Here is a 25,093-nt window from a genome sequence, read left to right as displayed (position 1 = left end):
TGTTGGGCTTGTATGTTAGTGATTGTCCTGCTTCGTAGGGGCGGGAACAGTTTGCGTTGTAATTGTTTCTTAGCTTCGCAACCTTTATAACTGGCTGGGTGTTTTCCGTTGCAGTTGTAGCATCTAACCTCCTCTATTTTTCCCGTGGATGGGCAGTGTATCGTAAGATGATTTTTTGCGCATTTAACGCATGCCGGGCTTCTATTGCAATAGTTTTTTGTGCGGCCGTATTGCTGGCACCTTATGCATTGTGGGATATCTTTTTTATGTCTAAGTGGCTCCTCTTTTACTACTGTGTTTAGTAATTTTTCTATATCGTATATGTCTTTGTTGTTGTTTCTAGGTTCTAGTTCGACTAGGAATAGCAGTAATGGTTGTTTGGTATCGTGTTTGTTAATGGTATTAATTGTCCTTACCTGGTGTCCGGTTTTTTGCAAGTTCTTCGCTTATTTTTTCGGTATTTGGTTTTGGGTGTAATCCCCTGATTACTGCTTTGTAGCTGTTGTCGGTTTTGAGCTAAAAGATGTGATACGCTGCGTTTTTTTCCTTTAGTGATCTTGTCACTTTTCTGAATATTTCCGGGGTGTTGGTTTGCACTTTCACCTGGTCTATTTTTATCTGTTTGATAACATAGTTATCTTTCCCTGCAGTGTTATTTAGTAGTTCGATGAGGGGGTCAATTATTTTCGCATCAATGTATATCGGTGGTGGTTTAGGAATGCGGTTTGTCGGACTTTCCGTTGCGTCCGTTGCTGCCTCTTCTGGCAGTGCGCTGAATGGATTATGCAATTTGATATCTTAAAATCATTGTTTCTTTTCCAGTGTTTCAGTTTTCCACGCGCTTGCGAACGGGGTTACCTTGCGTTTTTTGCTGGAAGTTGCCACCGTCCAGCTTTCTTCGTGGTGTATTGGTACGTTTTCCTCTCCGTCAGATTGTGTTGTTTCCATGATATCGTCTTTTTTCTCTACATATGTAGAGTCTGTAGCTCTATTTATAAAATATGTGTCTCCTGCGTTGGTTATTTTTATTGGTGGAATCTGCATGATTCCACGTTTTGTCAATGGGCATTTACTTTGTCGCTTTCTCTTCCCTCTTGCCGCACTTTCACTGGAGCACTGTTGCGCACGTCCGTTTAGGTCGCCTGCCCAGGCGGAACTGAGTAGTAAACCTGATTACAAATATCTTATACGCATATTGTTTTTCTATTCGGTTTGTCTCTTTGGAATAACATAACTGTATGTTTGACCTTCGTAACCTCAGATCGTGAGTTATTAAATACAAACAATGCAGGAGTTACAACAGTTAGTTACCGCTTAGCACTTGTAAACAGTGGACATTAGTTTATGACGATCTGTATAAAATCTGAATATGAGTACAGTTTTTGAACATTTTGATTCTGGAGTGTCAAAATCATTGTTTAGTGTACCTTTTATTGCTTAAAATTCGTTTAGGTGGAAACAGATTATGGATAAATCAAAGAATTTACTTGAATACGAAAGAGAACAAATTGTACGGTTGCGAAAGCAAAGTGAAACCTTCACGGAAATGGCAAATATAGCGAACAGGTCAGAAACGGCTTGTAAGTAAGCTGGGTATAAATTTTTAAAAGCAGATATGTATTGGGATCAACTGAAAAACAGAAGATCGCGGAAAACAACGCCGAATATGGATCAACGGATTCATCGATTAAGCTAAAAGGATCGTTTTCGTGGTGCAAATAATATTGCTGCGGAGATAAACCATAATAACGATACACAAATTCGTGCTAGAACTGTTAGAAGAAGATTAGAAGACTTTAACTTAAGAGGACGAAAACCCCAAAAGAAGCCACTGCTGAGTTCTAGGAATCGAAAAAGACGACTTACCTTTGCTACAGCTCATAAGCATTGGACAAGTGATGATTGGCAGAAGGTATTGTTTTCAGACGAATCGAAATTCAATCCTTCTGACGGGATACGGTATATTAGACGTCGAATTGACGGAAATTTGAAATTTGGCGTTTTAAACACTCTTAAACGTGGTGGCGGGAACGTTGTGGTGTGGGCGTGTTTTTCTCGAGGCGGCCCTGGTCCGATATGTCGTATTGATGGAATTAAAACAATACTCTACGAGGAGAACTTAAATGGACAGACTGTAGACATTAGGTGGAGATACAACATGGCCCTCTCCCAAAATGACACAGAATACAATCACAGAAAAAACATAAAAAAATATTGCTGGATACCGGAACCATAATAAAAAAAAAAATAACAAGAGAAAGAGCCACAAAACGGCAACGCTCAAATCTCCCTCCGTGTAAAATAGTGTAATTATTGTAAAGATTGTAAATATTCTAAATATTTCTACAGGATACCCCTTCCTTCTCCTCAGCCACAGCCCACAGCCCCTCCGAAACCAAAAGTAGAAGTGTCCTGTTTTTGCGACCAGGTTTTCAGGACAGGAATAGGAAGAAAATAACAATATCGTATATAAGCACCACCCCATAGCGACTTAAATCTAATTTAAAAATAGTAAGCTAACAAATGTAATTTCAACACACAAAACATTGTATGGCTATCTCCGTTGGCTCGTACCGTCACGTATCGGTACTTTTGCCTAAACCACCCCACAACCAAAGTTCATTGTTTATTGTGGACAACACACCAATGTAATACTCATCTACTGGTCAATAAACGTTATAAAAAAAAAAAGTTATAAAAAAAGCACTCGTTCTCGTACGATCACGAAAGTTAAGCAGCGCCGGGCACGGATAGTACCTGGATATGCGACCGCCTGGGAACTCTGTATGGTGTTGGCCCTTTTTGTTATTTTTCCAATCTTTTTTTTTTCTTTTTTTTTGATAATCTATTTTTAATCAGTTCTGCCTGAGCAGCCGAGTTAAACGGACGTGCGAAACAGTGCTTCAGTGAAAGTGCGGCAAGAGGGAAAATGCAGATTCCACCAATAAAAATTACAAGTAAAGGCAAAACATACTATGTAAACAGAGCCACAGATTCTACCAACAATAGACAACCAATAAACGGAGAACACGGAAATACAGATACAAACGAAACAAACATGGAAATAACACAAGACAATGACGAGAACAATGAACCAACACACCATGACGAAAGCTGAAAGGTGGCAACTTCTAACAAAAAACGAAAAGTAACATCGTGCACAAGCGGCAGGAAAGCTTGAATAGCAGATAAACAACAATAGCTACAAGAAATCACGCTCCGTAACTCATTTAGCGCACTGCCAGAAGAGACAGTAACAGACCCAACTAAAAAATCAACAACCCGCATCGCTAAACCACCGCCAATCTACATTGATGCTAAAATAATAAACCCCCTCATTGAGCTACTAAACAACACGGCAGAGAAAGAAAACTACACTATAAAACAGATAAAAGTAGACCAGGTCAAAGTTCAAACCAACACTCCAGAAACATTTAGAAAAGTGACAAAAACACTAAAGGAGAAAAACGCTGGGTATCACACTTACCAGCTCAAAGCCGACAAAAGTTACAAAATAGTAATCAGGGGATTACACCCAAAAACAAACACCGACAACATAAGCGAGGAACTAGCAAAAATCTGACACCAGGTAAGATCAATAAACAACATAACCAGATACGATACTAAACAGCCATTACCGCTATTTTTAATAAAGCTAGAATCTAAAAACAGCAACAAATATATATAAGAAATTTAAAAAGTTCTAAACACAATAGTAACAGTGGAGCTACCTAGACATAAAAAAAATATAGCGCAATGCATACGGTGTCAGCAATATGGAACATAAAAAGTTACTACAATAGAAACCCGGCGCGTGTCAATTGCACAGAAACGCACCTAACAATAAACTGTCCATACGTAGGAAAAATAAACGAAGTAAAATGCTTCAACTGCAATGGAAACCACCCAGCTAGTTACAAAGGTTGGGTAGTCAGAAAACAACTTCAACGCAAACTGTTTCCGCCGCTACGAAATAAGACAGTACAAAAACTGAGACAACAGCAAATTCACAGCACGCAATGAACATTAACCACAATAACACTAACACCTTTAGTAGCCGAAGCTATGCGCAAGTAATCAACCAATCGCCATCTTCTGACAACCAAAATCACAACAACATCAGCAACGACACTACAGAAATCAAGGAACTACTCAAACAATCCATCAAAAACACCGAAATGCTAACCAGACTGATAAGCGAACAAAACGCAGTTCTCAGACAGCAAACGCAACAAATCACAGTCATGCTACAACTGTTTATAAACATGCTGAGCAAAAAATAAAAACGGACACGTTGAAAATAGCAGCCTGGAACTCAAACGGCCTACAACAACGGGCCCTAGAAACTTAAACATTCCTGTATAACAACAATATCGACATATTACTTGTTTCAAACATACACTTCACTCCAAAAAGTTACATAAAAATATCATACTACACCATACATGATACTAAACATCCCTCAGGAAAAGCACACGGAGGGACGGCAGTAATAATAAGAAACGATATCAAACACCATTTACACAGCTAAGATAATAAGGAATATATACGAGCAACCACCGTTACAGTTCAAACTAGCAGCAACTACTTCCAGTTGCCAGCAGTATATGTATTTCCGCGACACAAAATAACATCACAAATGTGAGGAGGAGTACTTCCAACACTTAGCGAACAAGTACATCGCAGCGGGAGACTACAACTTAAAACACACGTTATGGGGATCAAGACCTACACCTCGAGGTAGAACCCTGGAAAAATACATTAGAAATAATAACCTCAATATATTATCCACAGGAACACCAACATATTGGCCGACTGACCTGAACAAAAAACCAGATCTTCTGGACTTTGCAGTTACAAGGGAACTAAACACAAATAAACTAAAAATAACACCCAACCTCGAGCTCAGCTCCGATCATAGACCCATAATAATTGAATACAGAAACAAACCAATACTCTATAGCAAACCAGAAACACTATGCAATAAAACCACCAAATGGCAAACTTTCATAGAAATAATAGAAAGCAAAATAAACTGCAACATCCCGTTAAAAACTCCTGAACAGATAGAACAGGCAGTAGCATCATTGACAGCAACTATTCAAGAAGCAGCAAGGACAACCACTACACCCGAATCAACCAGCAGACAAACAAAAACAATTCCGCAAGAAATACTCGAAAAAATGAGAGAAAAAAGAAAGACGGACGCAAAATGCCAAAACATAGAACTCGAGAAAACAAAAAAACACCTAAACAAACTTGCAAAGGAATAAAAAATAAAAGAGCACAACAATAACGAATTCGCAAAGTTTATAGAGACACTCTCTGCACACAAGAATTCCAACTACTCTCTATGGAAAACCAGTCCCAGCAACTAGAAAAGCATATAGCACATGGGCAAGAAGCAACGAAAAACAAGCTGAAGAATTCTCCAACCACCTTTGCAGCACATTTACACCACACAATATCAATAACAGCAACCTCAAATGCCATACGGATGAGAATGCGCAAACCACTAGTACCTCAACTGACAAGGAATACATCATACCTAAAACAACAGCACAAGAAATTAGAAGCATAATCCATAAAAAAAAAAAAAACAACAAAGCACCAGGAGTCGACCTAACAATGGCAAAAGCTAGAAAAACCTTCCGCCAAAAGCGATAAGATTGATGACAATAATATTTCAATGCAATACTAAGAATCCAATGCTTTCCCTAACCATGGAAAGCCATGGAAACCAGGTAACCAAAATGTTACCTAAACCAGGCAAAGACCCATACCAAACTGCATGTTACAGACCAATATCACTGATTCCAGTATTTTCCAAAATACTGGAAAAAATAATATATTGCCGGATAAAAACAATAATAGAGACAAAAAAACTAATACCGGATCACCAATTTGGTTTCCGAAACAAACACTCCACGATAGAGCAAATGCACAGGCTTATAAACGAAATAATAGTAGCACTAGAAAACAAGGAATACTGCACAGTCCTCTTTATAAACATAGAGAAAGCATTCGATAAAATTAACCATGAAAGTCTACTACAAACAATTAGGAAACAATTCCCGGAGCAAATACACCAATTAATAAAATCCTACCTAAGCAGCAGAACCTTCGTAATAAAAATCAAGGACACATATTCTCAAGTTAAAGACATCAAGGCCGGGGTACCACAAGGAAGCGTCCTAGGCCCAATACTATACACGTTATACACGGCGAACATACCAACAACTACCAACAGCACAGTATTGACATTCGCGGACGACACAGCTATACTAGTCAGGCATAGTAACCCAGAAACGGCAGTGAAAATACTACAAGAACATATCATAAAAATAGAAAATTGGCTACACGAAAAACAAATAAAAGCAAACCCCAATAAATGCAACCATATTACATTCACGCTACGAAAAAAGATACCACCAAACATCCTATTGAACGGCACGCATATAACACAAAGCATGTCAAATACCTAGGACTCCACCTAGATACACATCTCACATGGAAACTACATATCAAATCAATGGTAGAAAAAATACATCAATAGTAGAAAACAAGGAGACAAATGCATTGGCTAACAAGCCGAAAATCCAAATTAAACATAGAAAATAAATTAAAAATATATAAAACGATCATAAAACCAATCAGGACGTACGGAATACCATTATGGGGGACGGCAGCAATGAACCATATAAACAAAATAGAGGTAATACAGGCTAAAATCTTCAGAACAATAGTAAACGCCCCATGGTATGTTAGAAATGAGTACTATGCAGGGATCTGGGAATCCCAACGGTCAAGGAAGAAATTAGCAGATACTCAGAAAAATACAAATCAAGAATAGCAGCACACCTAAACCGGCTAGCAGCGGGAACGATCAACGCTTTAGATATGGAAAGGAAACACCCAGCAGACCTCACAAAGGTTATAACCTATCAGACGCGAGGATGGTACCCCGCTTGTGGTCACCCACATGGAAATAATACCGCTCAAAAATTCTTCCAAATGTCCAGATGGACAAATTGAAAATATAAAGAAATAAATGAAAAGAAAATATATTTTTAATAATCTACAATCTAAGCGTCGAAAAAAATAAATGTTTTGGTATTACACGACTATTAACTCACATTATATCGTTCTCTCATAGACGTACAAATAAATTGGCACATGTTTTAAAACTAAAAGAAGTCATGTTTCTTGATGTGCAAAAATTTTATTATAACGGATTGATATCGAAAATTGTTTTTCTATATTTTCGACTTTGAGTACACAGGGAACCACCATTTGGCTCGTACCACCGAATAGGGTACCCAAGTGCTAGCCCATTCAATCGATTGTCCTTTCACGTGTATGCGTACTCGACGAAACTTCAGCGTCCATTTTTTCAAAAACGTAAAACACGTGAAAACAAAAGACATGTAAACAAAAAATTTAATAACGAATCCTCTACATTCATAGAAACACTCCCTGCGCACGAGAATACCATCTACTTTCTATGAAAAGCGACGAACAAAATAAAGGAACCAATAAAACTAATCCCAGCAATCAGAAAAGCAGACAACAGATGGGCTAGAAGCATCGAAGAGTAAGCTTCACAATTCTCCAACCACTATTGTAACACATTTGCTCCATATAATACTAACAACAGTAAAACCAAATGTTATTCAGACGAAGACGCGCAAAATAATAGTACTCCAACTAACAAGCACTACACCATACCTAATACAACAGCACAAGAAATTTGAATCATAATCGAGAATACAAAAAACAATAAAGCACCAGGAGTCGACCTAATCAATGGTAAACTCCTGAAAAACCTTAAAGCAATACGTTTAATCGCAATAATATTCAATGCAATTTTAAGAATCGAATACTTTGCTAATCTATGAAAGCTAGTAGAGATCATAATGTTACCTAAGCCAGGCAAAGACCCACACCAAACTGCATCCTACAGACCAATATTATTACTTCCTGTGTTGTCCAAAATACTAGACACAATAATATACGATCGGCTAAAACCAACAATAGAGGAAAAAGAAATTAATATCAGATCACCAATTTGGATTCAGAAACAAACACTCTACGATGGAGCAAATTTTACTAACAATAGAAAAGAAACAATACTGTACAGCCATGCCATTCATGGGAGCATTGCCATTGAGAAAGCATTTGACAAAGCGAACCATGAATCGCATCTGCCACGCTGTTGATCGTTCAAGATGACGCTGAAGAATAACAGTTTGCTTCTTTTTACCGAGTAGTTTATGACACTATTGGTCATTGAAGAGTTTTCGGGTCTAGACTCTTAGGTCTCGCTCAGCAGTGTCATAAATCCTTACCTATTCAGTAGTCTTGAACAGTATATTTGCATTTTTTTACATATTAATGAAATTTCATTGTAGTATGTATGTATAAAACTTGTGTAAAAAGATGATACTTTTTATGAAAGAATGAAAGATGAAAGTATTTTAACGTGTAAGAAGCAAAAAAATGTCTTATTCAAAGAGTATTCAAACTAAGAGTATTCATTTAATTCATTCAATACAAATTGTCTTACTTCTATGGGAGAAAGAAAGACTTTTAGTATTACGTTATTGATAAGTTTAAAAAATATACATAACCTTAATATTTTCATAGAAACAATAACATTTCAAAAATTTATTCACCCTATCGTAGCATGTATATGAAATAATTAATTATTTTCCTTTTCTGTCAATCTCACAAATCTGTTATCTATAAAAAAAGAGCATTAAGAATATCGGGAACACCTTGTATACTACCTGGTATCATTTTAAGTTAAAATATTTCCTTTTTCCTTAAATTGTTTAAAATATTGTATCTCATGAATTTATTTAGGTACTTCGTAGAAGAAAAGTTTGGTTCAAAATTTGTTGAATCCAGATCTCCACCTTTTCATAAATCCTTTGAAGAAACTAGTTCAATCACGCCTATATTTTTCATTCTCTCTCCAGGCGTTGATCCGTTGAAGGTAAGAAATTTATTCAATAACTACAAACATTCTTTACGCATAGCAGATCTGTTAATTTTTTTTATTTACATAACGTCACATCGGCTTATTAGTTATTAGCAACTATATAGTGTTGTGTTATCAATCGAGACAAAAATCCAGTAGTTTGTTTGTAGTCTACTGGGATAGTTTCCAAAAGCTTATCAAGATTCGTCTGGATGAGCTGTTTAAAAGTTTCTCAGCTTTAATCAATGAAATATTTATCGCAGGAAAGGAAAACAAAATTTGACTGAAGATTCGTAAAAATCTTTTGTGTTCTTTTTTGTTAAGTTCTTCGCGCCTCCAAGGTTCTGGGCTAAGTATCGTGCAGTCCCTTACAATCTGCTTACTAAAAGGCATCACTACTTTCCCCACTCCGTAACAAGATCCTTTAAACGAATTATACTCTTTATTCTTCTTCCCATTCGCAACGAGACGCGTGCAACCGCGAAGTTAAAATACGACTCTGCGACTACAAAGTATATGAAAACATACATATATATACGTGTTATGCACACGTGCGAAATAATCGAATAGCGCGCGACTAAGCGTCATTTTGCTGTTAGAATATCAGGAGGCCTTACTGAGAATTATTTATTTATTTATTTATTTATTCATTTATTTATTTAATGTATAGCACTATTAACTTATAATAATAATATATATAATGTATAATATTGTATGCAATATATAACGCTATATAGGGTGAAACTGTAGAAACGTTATCGACCCTCGGATTTCTATGATTTTTGGATATAATGTAGAAATATTTTGAACAACTTTTACCTATATACTATACTGTACATAAAGAGTGAATTTGTTTAGTTTTCAATATATTGGCAAGAAACTACCGGCTCAATTATAGTGTATTTCTGCCTATAGATGTTCATCGTGACACAGAATGCATCGGTCTGGTTGCCAGTTGCCGGTCACTTATTTTCTGTTTATTAACAATTATTTAATTATTTAACATTTGAATTCAATACATTGAAGATATTCACTTTTAATTGAGCTATGAGTTACGAATTATAACAGACTCTTGTAGCCTCGCATGTGTACATTGTGCACGAAGCCTTTAAACTCGCCCGATCGTCGTTTTCAAAGAGAAGATAAGTGACCGACAATCGGCAACCAAACTAAAGCATACGCTGTCACGGTTGCACAACTGCAGATGCAGAATTCACTGTAATGATATTGATAGTTTTTCTTCTGTCACTTCTTATATAGGAAAAGATTATTTAAAATATCGATTTCTACAACATATTCAAAAACATCGAAATCGATGAATAGTTAATGTTTCTGCAGTTCCACCTATCAAATCATATTCTCTTCAACGCTATTCAATTTTTATTCGAAAGATTTTGCTATAAAGTAAGTAATTTTCTAATAGTTTGGAATGATGAAGTTAGATGCTTCATCCTATTTAGCGTAGATTATCATACATTCAAAGCAATAGCTTTCTGTTTGTTCATTAATATGGCATTACTTAGTTTTTATCTAATTGGGAAATGTAAACATTTTCTAATGTAATTTCAATATAAGAGCTAATGGAATTTTAAGATCACTTTTCAAAAGAACGGTTCCTTTGCGACCCATGGTTCCTTGCAGATATTACGTGATCCATTAGATATCCATTACGCGATGCAATAAAAAAATTTGGCTTTGAAATTCTGTTGTACGGTATCTTTTTTTAATAAATCTCCACTGATCTGAAGATATAGGATCATCTACAAAAGTCATGAGATATAATTCTTAAATACCCTGAACAACCAATAACCTCTAACCAAACTGCACAACATTTAATAATTTTTTTTTAATGCAATATAATTGTAATACCTTCTTACTCTTCTCATTTCCTATACTCCGTTGCTTTCGGTGACATATCTTTTGTTTACCAGTTTATAACCTGAATCGAAGATAATTAAAATTAAGAATTATCGATACCTAATAAATTATACAAGAACATGTTACGAAAATCAACGTAATCATATCGAATATGTATTTAGAATAACGACAACGATAAAATTTCAGGACGTTGAAAAACTGAGAATGCAATTGAGTTTCACTTTTGGAGGAAGAAATTTCCATAATGTGTCACTGGATCAAGGTCAAGAACCCATTGCTGAAGAAACCATAGAACTTTCAGAGAACGAAGGCCACTGGGTAAGTTTGCAAAATGTCCATTTGGTGAGGAAATGGTTGCCTGCATTAGAAAAAAAGATGGAACAATGCTCGAAGAATCCACATGATGATTATCGATTGTTCATCAGAGCGGAACCCAGTCCTGATCGTCATGAATCAATAACACCTCAGGTAATAAATAATTATATAATTTAAAAAAGCAAAAGAAAATATGCATTCTAAATTAAGCTAACATGTGCTAATTCTATTCTTTAACCTTCCGTCGGTAATATGGTTTTCCACTACCGGGGTCGGCATTACAGGTTTTTCAGTAACTGGCCTAATTTCTTACTGTTTTTTGCTTTAAAAAAATCTAAGAAAATTCTGAGATACCTAGTATAGTTCCTAATTTACTATATAAATGATACTTTAGCCAATAAGTAGATAATATCGATAAGGAACACTAATTACTAAATGTAGGGTTCGTTAAATTGTACACAGGGTATACTGAAATCAGCCATAAAGATCACAAACGAACCACCATCTGAAATTCAAGCAAACATCCATAAAGCATAAACATCCATAACTTTAGCCAGCAAACTTTGGAGTCCTGCGGCAAGGAAACCGAATTCAAAGCAATAGTATTCGCACTTTGTTATTATCACGCTGTACTTGCAGAACGTAGAAAATTTGGAGCGCAAGAATGAAATAGGGTAAGTGACTTTAAATCTTAATGGATCATAACGTTATATTAGAAATTATGGATCGAAGATTTGTAAATGTTGAAACATTGAGAGAATGCAAAAAACAATGTTTACGATATCTTGTGTGAATAACTTGAAATTAATACTCTTTAACAGATCTTTTATTAATCATAAGACATATTTCGAATATATCTTTCAACGGTGGTATAATTTAAAACGTACTGTAACTGTCTTCCTTGTAACCTGCAATTAAATTAGGCAAAGCTACTAATAAGATAAAGCATTCCATTTTAATAGTGATAATATTAGCAAAGTTCGTAAATTATATTCTTTGATAATTGTTTTTTTTTAGTCAATATATGTTTTAATAATAAATTATTAAATAATTTAGAACGTAACTAAGCAGAAATAGCAATTAAACAAATTTCTCCGTTACTATGTTGATAATCGTTGTTAAAATATCACATTTACATATATATATGTCGTATATGAGGGGACATCGGAGCCTTTCTATTGGAATTTTTGGGAAGATCCCCAATATTTTAGTCTAAACTATTTTGTATAGCTCTACTTATATCGTAAGATTTAGAAATAGTTGTTATGATTCAATCCTATTATGTTTGCCCGAGATTTGTGACGGTGGGCTTGGGCTCGAGGTGACACGGCTGGTCGCCGAACGTGGCCGCGATCACAGGATAAACGTTTTTACCTAACAGAGAAGTGCCAATATTGTGGGACACATGTTGTATTAACAATCAAACCCCGGGCAGGAGCAATGTCAGCTCTACGCGGGTCTGCCTAGCAACGGCAGCTGGAATTTTGTTGATATCCCCGGGCAATACGCAACGAACAAACGCTATCGTAAGGAGAGGAAAATTCCCATCAGTCTATTATTCTTGCGATCATCTTGGAGAGTTGAACACGTCGTCTTTACGTGCATTATTATACCGAGCGTTACAGAAAACGTTACTTTGAGTTACCCCGTTGACCGTGGATTCGTTATTGAACCTAAGAACATTGTCACTAACATCTCGAGTGTTTAATCAGCACGGTTATTTGTCAAACTTTATAAAAATCAATATTCATACCAGTAAATATAATCTCTACTGTACAACAACGATGGCCAGTCCGAATGAAGATTCGTTACACGCCCCTGAACCGAACGTTAACCCGACATCAGAAGTGGGATCAATGCCGGTTATAACAATGCAAGAGCATATGACTATCATGCGCGAGATAATTCACACGCTAGTGCAAAAACCGAGTGCGGAACCTAAAAATTTATCACTACCGCGTTTTAACCCTGAAATCGCGGGCTCCGATTCAGCTACATGGTGCGCAGTTGTTAATCTGATCATGAACGAAGCTCCTTTACAAGGCAGTGCGTTACTTTCTGCTTTGAGTTGTGCTTTAGAAGGTTCTGGAGCGCAATAGCTTACGCAAGTACTGGTTGGTGGAGATATTACCTGGTCAAAATTTAAAGAACTTTTTATCGCGCGTTTTGGTGGCAAAGAGACAGCAACCTCAGCGCTAATGAAGATGTCCAATGAAAAACCACTGAAGCACGAAACCACGGGAGCTTTCGGCATTCGTCTCCGTTCCTTCCTGAAGGCGAGGTGGAAAAATTTAACTTTGGCTGAGGTAATCAACGCCTCCGTCCTTTTTCAATTGGCTTCACAAGATCAGCGTATTGAACGAATAGCACCTACGAATGATATCAAGATCGAGGATCAATTTTTAAATGAAATGCGAGCTTTCTCTTACGCGAAGAAGAGGCCGGCGCCTTCGTCAGACAATTCATCAGTGGGTCCTGTAGCTAAACGACATAAGCCTTCTGACAACCGTATTAAGTGCCTCTGGTGTGGAAACCACGGACATAAAATAGTGGAGTGCTGTAAAAGAATAAAATTTGAGCAGCAGAAGAACATACGAAACCCAGAAGGAAATCGACCAGCCGCATTGTCAAAGGTGTCTTGTTTCAAGTGCCATGAGGAGGGTCATATCGAGCCTAATTGCTCGTTATTGCGGAAGGAAAAAAAGACAAGAGTAGCACACCGAAAGTAAACTATAATTCCAATAACGAGCGTCGAGTCGACTTTTGCGTAGCGAAAGCTTCAATTGGTAAATTAAGTCATCTGGGTGAGTCGTTTCCATTTTACTTCGATTCTGGAGCCGAGTGTTCGCTGACTAAAGAATTCGTAGCCTTGAAATTTTCCGGCAAAAGAATGACTGACATAGTAATAATGCGATGAATAGGAGATACTTCTATTAAATGTACATCACAAATTTTGTCCATTCTACGTATTAGTGGTTTTACATTGGAGATAATTTTTCATGTCCTTGCAGATAGTTATTTAAAGTATGATATAATGATTGGTCGTGAAATTTTAAGTCAAGGTTTTTACGTAAATATCACACAGAACAACATCGTTGTTTGTAAAACAAAAACAATTAATGCATGTAACAAATTCGCTGAAAACGAGATCAATATTAATGAGGTCGACACTGATGTAATTGGTAATGATAAAAGCCGATTAATTTCTGTTCTCGAAAAATTCAAAGATTCACTCATTACGGGTTTCCCACGTGCTCGTGTAAATACAGGTCAGTTAGAAATACGGTTAATTGATCCTAACGTCATTGTACAGAGAAGTCCTTATAGACTTAGCGAGGGAGAACGAAGAATCGTACGTGAGAGAATAAACAAATTAATCGAAGCAAAAATTATAAGACCTAGTAATTCACCATTCGCGAGCTCTATGTTACTCGTGAAAAAGAAAGACGGTTCAGATAAACTCTGTGTGGCTTTCCGGGAGCTAAATAAAAATACGATCGCGGATCGGTATTCCCTACCCCTTATTGCGGATCAAATCGCGAGATTGCAAAAGGCGAGGTACTTTATTAGCTTGGACATGGCCAATGGGTTTCATCAAATTCCCATTCATCCTGATTCGACGGAGTATACAGCGTTCGTTACCCCCGACGGACAATATGAATACATAACGATGCCGTTTGGACTGAAAAAAATGCATCGTCCGTTTTTCAGAGGGCCATTCTCAATGCCTTAGGCGACATCGCTTATTCATACGTTGTTGTTTATATGGATGACGTCCTAATTATTGCCGGCTCGATAGATCAAGTTTTAGAAAGATTGGACATCGTATTAAATGCCCTCGTAAACGCCGGATTTTCTTTTAACTTCGTTAAATGGTCTTTTCTAAAGACGTCGATACTCTATTTAGGATATGTAATTCATAACGTAGAAGTTCGTCCCAACCCGGGTAAAATACAAGCCTTGAATTCTTTACCCGCACCAACGACCGTCACACAACTTAGGCAGTTCATAGTCTTAGCCTCTTATTTCAGAAAATTCATTCGTAAATTTTCACAGACAATGAAACCCCTGTATGCGCCCACTTCAGGTAGCAAAACCATAAATTGGACGGTTAAACACGAAAAGATAAGGCAAAAAGTAATTTCTATCCTGGCCGATGCGCCGGTATTAATGATATTTGGCCCTAATTATCCTATAGAATTACATACTGACGCTAGTTCGGATGGATATGGGGCTGTTTTAATGCAGAAAGTAAAAGATAGAAAACAGAGTAGTAGAGTACTATAGTAAAAGAACTAGTCCTGCGGAATCCAGGTACCATTCGTAGGAATTAGAGACGTTAGCAGTTGTAAACGCTGTTAAACATTTTCGTCACTATTTGCATGGACAAGAATTCCTTGTCGTTACTAATTGTAATTCTTTGAAGGCATCCGGTAATAAGGTGAGTCTAAATGACAGGGATCACAGGTGGTGGGCTTACCTACAAACGTTTAGTTTTAACATTATATATCGAGAAGGTAAACGAATGGCTCACGTAGATTTCTTTTCGCGGAATCCCATAGATATTGATTATACCAAAATTAACAAAATTAAAGAGAAAGAAATTAATCTGGCTGAAATCTCGGAAGATTGGCTATTAGCGGAACAACGTGGTGATCCTCAAATTTCGGAAATCGTTATTAAATTGCAAAATGATGATCTCGCGAAAGATATCGCAAATACATACGAATTACGATCTGATACCCTTTATCGTAGAATACAAAGAAAAAGCACAACTCTCTGTTTGCCTATTGTCCCAAGAGATTTTAGATGGTCTGTTATTAATCATGTGCACCAGTCAATTATGTACTTAGGTTGGGATAAAACGCTTGAGAAGCTGTACGAGTATTACTGGTTCGAAGGAATGGCGAAATATGTTCGTAAATTCGTAGAGAACTGTCATGCTTGTCAAGTTTCGAAAGCTAGTTCAGGTAAAATACAAGCTGAATTACATCCTATACCTAAGACCAGCGTACCTTGGCGTACAGTTCACATGGGCATAACGGGCAAGCTAAGCGCTAAAAGTGACTCGAAGGAATATATCATTGTTTTGGTCGATGCTTTCACTAAATTTGTATACCTGCATCATAGATAGATTTTACCTGCTTAAAATAGATTCCCTTAATACAATTAAGGCGCTTAAGTCTATATTAAGCTTAAGCGCTATATTTTTATTCGGGAGTCCTAGCCGGATAATAGCGCATCAAGGAAGATGTTTTACCGGTAAAGAATTCTAAGATTTCTGTCAAAATCAACAAATTAAGCTCCACTTAATAGCAACCGGTGCTAGTAGAGCCAATGGGCAGGTAGAACGCATTATGGGTACGTTGAAAAATATGTTTACAACGGTAGAATCGCCCGGGTAGTCATGGCAAGACACGATTGGCGAAATACAATTGGCTTTGAATTGCACCATCAATCGTGTGACTGGATCGAGTTCGTTGGAATTGCTAATTGATAGAACAGCAATACTCTACGATTTATCACTGTCTGACAATGTTGAAGAAAGAGAAATAAATATCTCCGATGTAAGACAGCAGGCCGTACAGAACATAGAGATTAACGCCCAATACGATAAAAAAAGATTCGACAAAACGAAAGCTAAAGTGGTTAAGTTTAATCTTGGTGATTTTGTTTTACGCAAAAATGAGGAGAGAAACCAAACCAAATTAAATCCAAAATTCAGGGGTCCATTTGTAATAGCAGAGATTTTGGAAGGAGATAGATATGTTTTAAAAACATTGGATGGTAAACGAACATACAAATACAGTCATGATAGGTTGAGAAAAATGTCAGATAGTTGCATTCCTGCTGAGTTAGATGTCTGTAGTGATGACGATGGCAGTGACAATGACAATATGAATACACCGATCCCAGGGGATCATTAGCACTATGAACACAATACTATCATTCAGTATTTCCACACACAAGCCTAGTGCGATGATGTACTAGCACACAAGCCTAGTACGACAGTGTACTAGCATTCAGTATCTCCACACACACGTCTACTGCGACAATGCACTGACATTCAGTGTCTTCACACACACCCAGTATGGTAATATGACCCAACAAACTGAGATTCATCCATATACGAAATCGAAAATGATCTGTCATGTCATTACGGTTTGACTGGTAATTCACAGAATGCAACTAGCACTTTGAATACTAATCATAATGTTACTGATTGTTGTTTTTCGTTTTTTTGCTATTGGACATTCGATCAGAGTTTTTGTTGCTGCACTGGACCCTTGGCTTGTTAGGACATTTGGTTAAATTGTAAATAATGTCCTAGCAACCGCGGCTGGAATTTTGTTGATATCCCCGGGCAATATGCAACGAACAAACGCTATCGTAAGGAGAGGAAAATTCCCATCGATCTATTATTCTTGCGATCGTCTTTGAGAGTTGAACACGTCGTCTTTACGTGCATTATTATACCGAGCGTTACAGAAAACGTTACTTTGAGTTACCCCGTTGACCGTGGATTCGTTATTGAATCTAAGAACATTGTCACTAACATCTCGAGTGTTTAATCAGCACGGTTATTTGTCAAACTTTGTAAAAATCAATATTCATACCAGTAAATATAATCTCTACTGTACAACAACGATGGCCAGTCCGAATGAAGATTCGTTACACGCCCATGAACCGAACGTTAACCCGACATATATATAATTTATGTATGTATAATGTATGTGTATTGTATACATATATATGTATACTATAATATATGTATATATAAAATTTATGTATAACGTTCAGAGATAAGTAATTATTAATATAATTAGATGTAGTAACTTAATGGGTCTAGAGGTAGGACAAGTAAAGACGCTTTATTTGTTAACAAGTTGGTATAGTTTGTGTATTTAATAACGATGAATATAATAATAAAGAGTGACAGATTATTCAGTGATAAACAATGTCAACGTGTTCGTTCGGCTTAGCGGCTTTATACATCCGACCTCTCGACGTGTGCTCTTAAAATCTTCAATAAGGACTATCCTTCTTACATCATTTCTTGGTCTTCTCCGGGAGACGACCCCCACTACGCTCGGATCACGCCAGCGTTTGCGCCTATGATCACATATGCCGCATTCTTTTGAAACAGGCAGCCGAAATCGACGTTTCTGGAAGTCGCTGCTTGGATGCGCTCGTCGATACACTGTATGTCCCTCGTCCGGAAGACAAGGCGATCCGCCTGCGACATTGTATGACCGCGAGCGACGGCCAGAAACACGACCTATGCTAAAACCTCGCAGCATAACAGAACGTACATCTCCCTCTTTTCGATACTATATAAATATGATATTAGCAATGATTTTCGGCAATTTTTTCAAACAACACTTTCCGTAGAATAATTTTCTGATTAGTACAATGTGATTTATTCTCATTCAAAATATGTTTAAACAAATTTATATAATTATAATAAGCTTATAAGTTATATACTAAATTTACACATATATGTATGTTCAAAAAACCATTTTCTTTAGTGTCCTATCCATTCAACTTCGATGATCTAGCAATCAGCGTATCTGTATTATTTAATTAGCTGGAAAATAGTATCAAAGTACCTTGGGAGGATCTTCGTTACTTATTTGGAGAAATAATGTATGGAGGCCACATAACAGATGATTGGGATAGAAGACTATGCAAGACATATTTAGTAGAATATTTGAAAACGAAATTAGTTGAAGGTATATATGGTAATTCACAATTATATTTCCAACATATTCGGTATATTAAATCTTTTTAAATACAATTTTTTCTATAAAATTTTAAGTTTGTACATTCTTTATTGGTCTCTTCTTACAATAATCAAAACTTTTTAATAGTGAAACAAAATATGATTTATATCAATGTATTTGCTTTAGGGATGCATATAATTCTTTACTATTTAATGATTACTATTCGTTTTCTTTTTTTATTTTGTATATATTTGAGGTGTTGGTAGTACGTGTAGAGTGCCAAAGAAATACTCGGCGTTTTGTTTAACGGTATATTTATTCTCGCTTAACGGCTTTGTTACAAGTTTCGACTCGCGACTTGAGCGAACGACAATTTGTTCACGTTTCTCGATTTCGACTGCTCAACCACGCTTCTCGGTCACTACTCATCTCTCAATCCATTTCGTTTCTTTTTGTCACCTCTCAATATCGATGGCTCATCAGGCCTGTCGACACTTACGCTTCGTCGCGATCTTGCTTATGTTTTGTCGGTCTCTCGTAAACAGTCTGTTGTCACGTAAAATGAAAAAAGGAAATCTCAGATGAAAAGAAAAATAAAATGTGAAAAAAATAAAAAGAAAATTTATTTTTGAACACTTAGTTTACACTAATTACGATTTGGTTCTGAGCTCCAGCCGTGACTTTCCAAGAGTGAAGCTCTTACAATTTGACTTTCGATGGGATCTGTTTCTTTTTTCCTTGTTACCCGTCAATATCCCCACTATCCACGCGTTTGTTAGGTGTCCGCGACCGTTGTCACGCACGCCTTCTTCTAGAACGATCGGCGGAAGGACCGTTGGGATATCGATGGCTCATTAGGCACTTCGGCGATATACATTTCCGCCGAATGCCGCCACATCTTTATCTCCATCATCAGTCCATCGAATTTGAAGGATGCCGGTCGTGACATACCCCCCTGGTTAGATCGTAATAGAATGGAATTATTGGTTTTTTAAGATCGTAATAGAATGGAATCATTTTTAAATGTAAATCAAAGGATATGTTTACACCCTTTTTTTTCGTCCGATCTTGATATGGTTATTTCCACACAATAGATCACATATTTTGTCTGATCGCGCTATCGAGGGTTTTTGAAGGATTTGCGAGGAAGTGTATTTGCAACAAAGTACTGAGATCGCTATGAGTTGATTTTCTGCATGTAATGGTACAAAGTTATTTTGTTAATCTTAAATATAGTAACTGCACAATATTTGATAGTGTTCGAGAAGCTAATGATTTCAGCGGTGCAATTGTCACGTAAAATAAAAAACAGGGGGCTCGAACGAAAAGAAAAAATTAAGGTAACAAAAAAAAAAACAAGAGAATTTATTTCTTGTATTCTGAATTTACACTGACTGCGACTTTGTTCTGAGCTCCAGCCGTGACTTTCCAAGACTGAAGCTCTTACAATTTGACTTTTGGTGGCATCTGTTTCTTCTTTGTTTGTCATCCCTCAATATCCCCACTACCCTGTAGGCGTACGTGACCGTTGTCACGCTTCTAGGACATTCGGCGGAAGGACCGTTAGGATACAGATGACTCATTAGGCACTTCGGCGATATACATTGTCGCCAAGCCCGCCACATCTCTATCTCCATCATCGGTCCATCGGATTTGAAGTATGCCGGTCGTGACATACCCCCCAGTTTAGATTGATCTTGGTCCTCTAAGATCGTAGTAGAATTGGTTGGATTTGTTTATAAATCGTAATTCCTATCCTGTGAATTTAAGACAACTAACCAAGGGTATTGTTACTAGTGCTAGGGTCAGCATTATCCTGGAAAAAGTACGTTTTCAATCGGTTACCATGTATCTTTTTCTTAATATTGTCGATAGATATAATGTAGTAAGGAGTTTTCACATCATTGATTCTATAGGGTCCTAACCATTCAATGTCCAACTTATCTCTTTTATGGTCATTGTGAATTAAAACAAAGTCTCCTTTCCTAAACACGGTCTGAGTTTTAACAATCTTTCTTTCCTGGTCTCGCTTGTAGCGTTGCTTATTTTGAATAAGTGTTTTGTGAGCTGTTTCCCAATATTTATTTAACTGTTTTTGCCAAAGTGAGTACATATCGTCATAGGTAAATGTGGGGAATTTGGATATTGCGGAAGGTAAGTTCGCTTTTCGCCCAAAAGTCAATTCGAAGGGGGAGAATCCTGTTCCTTCATGTTTTGCAGTGTTGTATCCTAAACAAATGAAATTAAGTACTTCGTCCCATTCTTTGTCATTGTCGTGTAACGCAGTACGAATTAAATCTTTAACCGAGGCATGTGTTCTTTCGAGGGATCCGTTACTCTGTGGGTGAAATGAAGTTGTTTTGACGTGTTTAATTTTAAAGGCCTCTTCGAATTTCGTCATTAAATCGCTAACAAAATTTTGTCCTTGGTCTGTCAGAATCGTCTTTGGTGCCGAAAATATGTAAATATAGTGCTCAATGAGTGCGTTAATTATAGATTCAGTTCGTTGCGTTTTAAGGGGAACAAGGATCAGATATTTCGTAAGTTCGTCGTGAATTGAAAGTATATATTGATTTCCGCGTTTGGTTTTCGTCATCGGTCCTATGATGTCCACAGCGATTTTGTCGTTAGGGTGAAGTGGTGTGTCTGAGATCTGTGGGGATTCTTTGGGTCTGATACGTGTTAGTTTCTCCTTTTGACATGTGTCGCATGTCTTCACAAAGTTTTCTACTCTTTCAAAAAGGCCGGGGATTTTGAATTTATCCTTAATCCGTTGATACGTTTTCTGTATCCCTAAATGTCCTACGGTGTCGTTATGGTTTTCCTTTATTGTTTGTAGTATTTCGCTTTCGTCTAGTTTTAAGATGGGGTTGGGCGCATAAGTAATTTCCTTGTATGTGTCGTTAAAGTATATTAGCATGAGTTTAATCTGTGTTTTCTCTAATTCAGTGAAATCGTTATTTCCTATGCCGATTTTTGTTGTATTTTTAAGAATTTTGTAAAGTTTTCTGATCCAAAGTGTCTCGTCGTATTCTCCTAAATCTTTTCGAGTTAATTGGTAAAATGTTTGATCATTCGGTTTAATTTCTAAGAGTTTCGGGTTCTCGTTGTTGTTCTTCCATTCGTTGAATGAATTAGTGTGGTCAATTAATAGGTCGAGATTAACTATTTCGTTGCGAGTTACCGCGTGAACCCTAGATAAGGCGTCTGCAGCTGTATTATCTTTACCCTTTGTGTATTCGATTTCATAGTTGTATTCTTCGAGTCTAAGTCTCCAACGAATCAGTCGACTAGAGGGGTCTTTGCAATTGTGTAGCCACTTAAGGGCTTGGTGGTCGGTTCGAATAATGAAGCGTCGTCCTAACAAGTATTGCCTAAGTCTTTTCACGGCCCATACGATGGCCAAGAGTTCCTTTTCTGTCGTGGTATAGTTTTGTTCGGGTGGGTTTAGTGTCCTTGAAATGTAACAGCAAGGATGACCGTCTTGTGACAGTATTGCTCCTAGTCCTTCGTTACTTGCGTCGGTGGTTAGGGTAAAGGTTTTGTTAAAGTCCGGATAAGCTAGTATTGGGGAATTACAGAGTTTGTCCTTTAAAGTATCAAAGCTAGTCTGGTGTTTGTCAGTCCAATGGAATGGTGTGTCCTTTTTTGTTAAGTCTGTAAGGCTTTTCGCGATTTTAGAAAAATTCCGAATAAATTTGCGGTAATAACCTGCTAAACCTAAGAATGATTTAACGTCCGTGGCATTGCGGGGTAATCGAAAGTTTTTTACAGCGTCTAATTTCTTGGAGTTTGGTTTAACTCCTTCGGCTGAAACTACGTGGCCTAAGTATTCTAGTTCCGGTTTTACGAATTCGCACTTATCCGGTTGCAATTTAAGTCCTAATTCTCTGAGTCTCTGAAATACTATCGCGAGGTTTTCATTATGGTCTTGAATCGTTTTTCCGAATATCACTATGTCGTCCAAATAAACAAGGCAATATTTTCCTACAAGTCCAGTTAAGGCTCTGTCCATTAATCTTTGAAAAGTAGCGGGTGCGTTTTTAAGACCGAATGGCATTCGATCGAACTGAAAGTGGCCTTGCGGTGTCGAAAAAGCGGTATATTTTTTGGATTTCTCGTTCATTGGAATTTGATGAAATCCTGAGGATAAATCAAGCGCCGAAAAGAATTTCGCGTTTCCTAGTTGTGTCAAAATGTCGTCTATGTCAGGTAAAGGATAAGCGTCTTGTTCCGTGAGTTCATTTAGTTTCCTAAAATCAATGACTATCCTCCATTTCTGTTTTCCTGAGGCGTCTAATTTTTTCGGAACTACCCATACCGGAGAGTTATAAGGGGAATCTGATTCTTCTGTAATATTTTTCTTTAACATGTCTCCTATTTGTCGCGAAATTTCGTCTCGATGACATTCCGGTGGTCTATACGATCGTGTGTTAATGATTTTATCTTTGGTTAATGAAATTGTGTGCTGGGTTAAATTAGTACAGGGCAAAAGGTCGGTTTCTAAATTAAAGATGTCAACGTAGTGGAGAATAATCTTTTCTATGGATTCGCGGATTGGCTTTTCAATGTGATCTGTTCTCACTAGGCTTTTTAGTTTTGATACGTTGGAAACATCATGAGAATTTTGAATATTATTAGAAATTTCAATGTTTTGCTCACCAGTGTTGATAAAACATACTTTAGTCGGTTTGCCTTCCAGATAGATTGTTTGAACTCTGTTTTCTCCAGGAGTTAATTGTATTGGTTTCTGAAATAAAATGGTTTTGTCATTTAGTCGGATTCTGTCATTGGATATTGAATAGTTATACTTCTCTAAACATGGTAGCCCAATGATTCCGTCTTCGATGATTGGGAAGTTGTCCGGTACTATGTGAAAGATGTGGTCTTGTCCAAAAATTCGTTTCGTTACGTATTCGTTCGTTTCGTATTTGTCTCGTGCCATAGAAAATTTTTGTCTAGGCTCTATTTGTATCGCGTTGACAGTTTTGTTACGTTTCACTAGGTTTATCCCTGCTCCTGTGTCGACCAGAAATACTCGCTCTGTGGTTCGGGTTGACAAAGGTATTGTGAGTAATCTTCCTGTGGTGATGTTGACTCGTATGTTTCGCGCGGTTCGTCTATACTCTGGTTCGATGTTACTTCTCGTGTTTCGTCCCTTTCCTGGACTGCTTGAATTCTTGCGGGTGGTCGGTCGTACTGGCTCGGTTGTAGAAAATTTTGGCATTTGTTGGCCATGTGTCCCAGCTTTCCGCATTTGAAACACTTCATTTGCGCGCGTTCAGCGGGTGGCCTATTCTCTACTCGGTCAAATGTGGTAGGTTTCTGAGCTACTAGTGCGTTAGGCGATCTAGATAGTGTATTAGATCGTCTTACCTGCATTGATTGATTGTTGAGGCGATTACTAGCGGAAGGCAAGCGACTACTTGACCAATTGGCTTGCCGTTCTTCTCGTGAATAGCGTTCTAAGTCGGCTGCTTTCTTTTCAGCTTCTTCAAGATTCACGGGTTCAATGATTAATAATGTTCGGCCTATGTCGCACCTGAGTCCCTTTAGGTACACACAGACAATCTTCTTTGTAGTTTCTTCGATCATTAGCTTGCATAGAAATGGTTGTGGGTACTCGTTGGTTACTGCGTACAGTAAACGGTTGAGTATTCTTCTGAACCGAATATTAAAACTCTGCACTGATTCTTCTCGTCCCTGTCTCAACTCTTTTAATTGTTCCCGATATTCTTCCGAAGTCACTTGAACTGCCACATTGTTCCTCAGTGCGTTGTACAGATCACTATAGCACTCAATGGGGATGTTGCGGATACTTTGAGCTGCTTTTCCTACTATTTTTTCTACCTTTATTGCTTTTAGCAATAAATCTTGCTCCATGCAACGGTCTTTCATACTGCTCACTTCTTTGATAAATTCTTCCACACCTACATCATCGTCTCCGTTGAACATTGGAATACAAGGTATTGCATCCTTAATTCGCAGAGTGGAAAGAGCGTGTGGAAAATAGCCTCTTTCTTCAACCTCGGGTTGTTCGGTGTCGATGTGCGCAGGTGGGATGCCTGGAATCGTTAACCCGGTCGGTTCGCGTGCCCTAACCGTACTCCCGATGCGATTAATCGCCGTCGATTCACTTTCGTTGCCTTCAGTAATGATGGAACCAGAATCATCGGTCGCAAGGGATCCGAAC

At 37.5% G+C, this 25,093-nt stretch overlaps 1 protein-coding gene across 8 annotated transcripts in view; it reads left to right on the top strand.

The window, feature by feature from the left end:
- Positions 1 to 25,093, top strand: part of LOC125384634 (GDP-D-glucose phosphorylase 1-like) — a 231,422-nt gene that overhangs the window by 77,855 nt on the left and 128,474 nt on the right. For 7 of the 8 annotated variants that reach the window (XM_048413837.1, XM_048413836.1, XM_048413831.1 and 4 more), the window contains 2 exons: positions 11,048 to 11,329; positions 11,639 to 11,850. In XM_048413837.1, coding sequence (XP_048269794.1) covers positions 11,048 to 11,329; positions 11,639 to 11,713 — 357 coding nt within the window. In that variant the 3' untranslated portion in view covers positions 11,714 to 11,850. Of the gene's footprint in view, positions 1 to 11,047; positions 11,330 to 11,638; positions 11,851 to 25,093 lie in introns of those variants that run through there. The other variant, XM_048413838.1, reaches the window with a different exon arrangement.

This window comes from Bombus terrestris, chromosome 17, assembly GCF_910591885.1.
Source record: "Bombus terrestris chromosome 17, iyBomTerr1.2, whole genome shotgun sequence".
Taxonomy (NCBI): Eukaryota; Metazoa; Arthropoda; class Insecta; order Hymenoptera; family Apidae; genus Bombus; species Bombus terrestris.
The sequence above is the reverse complement of the archived record's forward strand: the minus strand, read 5'-3'. Positions and strand labels throughout refer to the sequence as shown.